At 41.5% G+C, this 4,663-nt stretch overlaps 1 protein-coding gene across 1 annotated transcript; it reads left to right on the top strand.

The window, feature by feature from the left end:
• The first annotated feature begins 269 nt into the window (after positions 1-269).
• LOC126633894 (uncharacterized) lies at positions 270-4,106 on the top strand. The gene is made up of 5 exons (XM_050304425.1): positions 270-478; positions 835-958; positions 1,062-1,145; positions 1,231-1,932; positions 4,007-4,106. Exons 1-5 carry the CDS (start codon positions 270-272, stop codon positions 4,046-4,048), a joined length of 1,161 nt encoding a protein of 386 aa, XP_050160382.1. The 3' UTR covers positions 4,049-4,106.
• Positions 4,107-4,663: the final 557 nt, after the last annotated feature.

A 4,663-nucleotide genomic window follows, 5' to 3' on the forward strand; every position in this document is an offset into this window, starting at 1 on the left:
CTTTTAAGCAAATCACATTGTAGGATTACAATGAACTACTCAACAATGAGCTGAAGAAGCAAATGGGCCAAATGGCCGAATTTTTTGGGCAATTCCGTGAAAATGGTAAGTTACCAAGCACTACAGTGGTTAATCCAAAGGGTGGTTTCGAATCTGCAAAGGCTATCACCCTACAAAGTGGAAAAGAAGTGAGAAACAAGGAAGATGAGAAGATACAACTCGAAGAAGAGGAGAACACCTACCCTACGGTAAGGGTACCACCACCAACCATGTCGCAGCCATCTAAGATCTCCCATCCGTCCACCTCAGGTAAGATTGTCCCAAATGTTGTGATTTCGAGCACTAATCTGCCCAATGTTCCTTTCCCTCGCAGATTTGCACAATCGAAGAAGGAAGAAAGTGAAAAGGACATTTTGGATACCTTTCGAAAAGTCCAAGTAAACATTCCTTTACTTGATGCTATTAAGCAAGTGCCCAGGTATGCAAAGTTTTTGAAAGAGTTATGCACAACTAGGAAAAGAATTTCAACTAAAGAAGTTGTGAAAGTAAGTGAAAATATATCCGCGGTTTTGCAACGAAAGTTACCTCCAAAGTGTAAGGATCCAGGAAGCTTTACTATCCCATGCATAATTGGAAACACTAGATTTGAACAATGCATGTTAGATCTAGGTGCTTCTATTAATGTTATGCCATATTCCATTTATGCATCAATGAACCTTGGTGAGTTAAAACAGGATGGTGTTATAATTCAATTGGCCGATCGTTCTAACGCATATCCCAAGGGAGTCCTTGAGGATGTTTTAGTGCAGGTCAATCATCTTATCTTTCTTGCAGATTTTTATGTCTTAGAAATGGAGGATTCGAGCCATGCTCCATCGTTGCCGATCTTGCTAGGCCGACCATTCATGAAAACAGCGAGAACAAAGATAGACGTGTTTATGGGAACATTAACCATGGAGTTTGATGGGGACATTATTTGCTTTAATCTTTCTGAAACCATTAAATATCCATTTGAGGACCATTCTTGTTTTGCTATTGACATTGTTGATTCTTTGGCATAGGTACATTTGGATCGAATGAACGACGATGCACTTGAAATAGCGTTAGTGCACGGCATAGGAGCAAGAAATGGTCGCGGCCCTCGAGTCATTGCCCTCACAATCTGGTAAGTCTCCACTCTCAGTTTTAGATTCGGTTTTGGCTAACAAGTTACTTTCATCAATTGTGCAGCCACCTACACTGGAGTTTAAGCCATTACCTTGTCACTTGAAGTATGTTTTCTTGGGAGAAGATCAGACATTACCCGTCATCATATCTAGCTCACTCACGGCCCAAGAAGAAGACAAGTTGATAAGGGTGTTAAAGGAGCACAAATCTGCCATTGGATGGACCTTGGCGGACATCAAAGGCATTAGTCCCACCACCTGCATGCATCGCATCCTTTTGGAGGAGGGAGCTAAGCCATCTCGGGAGGCTCAATGTCGCCTTAATCCATCCATGTTGGAAGTAGTAAAGAAGGAGGTTATAAAATTGCTTGATTGTGGTGTTATATACCCTATTTCTGATAGTCGTTGGGTGTCTCCCGTGCAGGTTGTTCCTAAGAAGTCCGGAGTCACGGTGGTGAAGAATGAAGAACAAGAGCTTGTACCCACTCGTGTGGTGACCGGTTGGCGTGTTTGTATTGATTACAGGAAGTTAAATGCCATGACAAGGAAGGATCACTTTCCGTTGCCATTCCTGGACCAAATGTTAGAAAGGTTAGCCGGTTATCAATTTTATTGCTTTCTTGATGGATATTCCGGATATAACCAAATTGTGATAGCTCCGGAGGACCAAGAAAAGACAACGTTCACGTGCCCCTTTGGCACCTTTGCATACAGGCGCATGCCATTTGGTTTGTGCAATGCCCCTGCGACATTTCAACGATGCATGGTGAGTATCTTTTCTGATTATGTGGAGAAAATTATTGAGATATTCATGGATGATTTTAGTGTGTTTGGTAATTCATTCGATCATTGCTTGAGTAATCTTACCTTAATTTTGAAACGTTGTGTTGAAACGAATCTTATGCTTAATTGGGAAAAATGTCACTTTATGGTTAAGCAAGGTATTGTTCTAGGACATATTATTTCTGAAGAAGGCATTGAAGTGGATAAATCTAAGGTAGACCTTGTTCGTTACTTACCCTCTCCAACTTCGATTAGAGAGGTTCGTTCGTTTCTTGGTCACGCAGGTTTTTATAGGCGTTTCATAAAGGATTTCTCCAAGATTGCACAACCACTATGCCGATTGCTTCAAAAAGAGGTGGCTTTCGAGTTTGATGATGCATGTTCCACGACATTCAAGCAATTAAAAGAAGCTCTTACTTTGGCTCCCATTATCACACCTCCAGATTGGAGCCTTCCATTCGAGTTGATGTGCGATGCTTCGGACTATGCGATTGGTGCTGTTTTGGGGCAGCGAAAGAACAAACAACCTCATGTTATTTATTATGCCTCTAGGACACTAAATGATGCTCAATTAAATTACTCCACCACTGAAAAAGAATTACTTGCTGTGGTATTTGCATTAGATAAGTTCCGATCATACTTACTTGGTACTAAAGTTATTATTTTTACTGATCATGCAGCTCTCAAGTATTTGCTCACGAAAAAGGAGGCCAAGCCTAGACTAATTCGATGGATGTTGCTTCTACAAGAGTTTGACATTGAGATTCGGGATAAGAAGGGCGTGGAGAATGTGGTGGCTGACCACCTAAGTCGAATGGTGCATGAGGAAGCATCGCCAATTTCTGAAACCTTCCCCAATGAGCAATTAATGTCTATTCAGGTAAGTGAGCCTTGGTATGCAGATTTAGTGAACTTCCTGGTGTCTAAACATATCCCTAGCACACTTAATAGGAATCAATGTGATAAGCTTAAAAAGGATGCTAGGTTTTATGTTTGGGATGATCCATACCTTTGGAAATTTTGTCCCAATCAGATTGTATGCCGTTGTGTGAATGAATCTGAGTTTCAATCTATTTTAACATTCTGTCATTCATATGCATGTGGGGGACATTTTGGCACCCAACGCACTGCCCTTAAAGTTTTAGAATGTGGGTTTTATTGGCCAACCATTTTTAGGGATGCTAGGACATTTTGCCTTACATGTGATCGTTGTCAACGAATGGGTAATATAAGTGCTAAGGATCAAATGCCATAAAACCCTATACTTTCTGTTGAAATATTTGATGTGTGGGGAATTGATTTTATGGGTCCTTTTCCGTCATCACATGGTTTTCTCTATATCTTGTTGGCGGTGGATTATGTTTCCAAATGGGTGGAAGCAAAAGCCACCCGGACTAACGATTCCAAAGTGGTTGCAGAATTTGTGAAGTCTAACATTTTTGCTAGGTTTGGAATGCCTCGAGTTCTTATAAGTGATGAAGGTTCACATTTTTGTAATCGCACAATCGAGGCACTGCTTAAGAAGTACAACGTTACACATAGGGTTTCGACTCCCTATCATCCTCAAACAAGCGGGCAAGCTGAGGTGTCGAATCGGGAGATAAAACAAATTCTGGAGAAGACAGTTGGGCCAACAAGAAAAGATTGGAGCTTGAGGTTAGAAGATGCATTGTGGGCTTATAGGACCGCCTACAAAACACCCATAGGAATGTCCCTCTTTCGGCTTGTGTATGGAAAACCATGTCACTTACCTGTGGAGTTGGAGCACAAAGCCCATTGGCCCGTGAGGAAGTTCAACATGAATGTAGATGAGGCGGGAATTCATCGTAAGCTTCAATTGAATGAACTTGAGGAAATACGGAATGAAGCTTACGAGAATGCTCGACTTTACAAGGAAAAGATGAAGGCCTTTCATGACAAGATGATTCGCACCAAGTCCTTCTCTGTTGGACAAAAAGTGTTGTTGTTTAAGTCTCGTCTTCGTCTATTTCCGGGTAAGCTACGTTCACATTGGATTGGACCCTTTGTTATTACTAATATTTTTCCTCATGGTGCAGTCCAAGTTCGTAGTTTCAAAACAGGTCAAGAGTTCAAGGTGAATGGGCATCGAGTGAAGCCTTACTACGAGAGCTTTGTAGAACATGATGTGGAGGAGACAACCCACTATGCCGTGGGTACACATGAAGGTTGATCAATGTGGCATCGTCCGGCTGGAAGACGTTAAAGAAAGCGCTTCTTGGGAGGCAACCCAAGTATTCAAAAAAGGAAGATCTATGAATCGCTTGACAATCAGTTTTGCGTTTCTAAAAACCTTCCCTTTTCTGCATTTCTATTTTTGCCATGATTGTCATTTTTTGTTGTTTAATTATTTTTGGGTATGGTTTTCTATTTTGAAGCATTAACAATTATGCAAAGGATTTTAACATTAAACTTCATGGAAATGAACAGGAAACTGGGAAATAAAGAAACACAGCATAATACAAGAGGGAGCCTTCACAAAGGCTGCTTAGAAGAAGTCTCAGTAGTCGGCGGAATCTCAGCAGTCGGTGGGGCCACAGAAGAAGGAGGTATCGGAGGTTGATCATTTGGAGCTTCACTACGCAATACAGCCCCCGAAGACGATGGCAGATGCTGTTGGAACAACCCTACAAACCTCTGATGATCAAGTAGAATTTGACCATCAGAGTCTTGCATCTGGTCAATCTTCCTCTTCA

The sequence above is a fragment of the Malus sylvestris genome, chromosome 9, assembly GCF_916048215.2.
Source record: "Malus sylvestris chromosome 9, drMalSylv7.2, whole genome shotgun sequence".
Taxonomy (NCBI): Eukaryota; Viridiplantae; Streptophyta; class Magnoliopsida; order Rosales; family Rosaceae; genus Malus; species Malus sylvestris.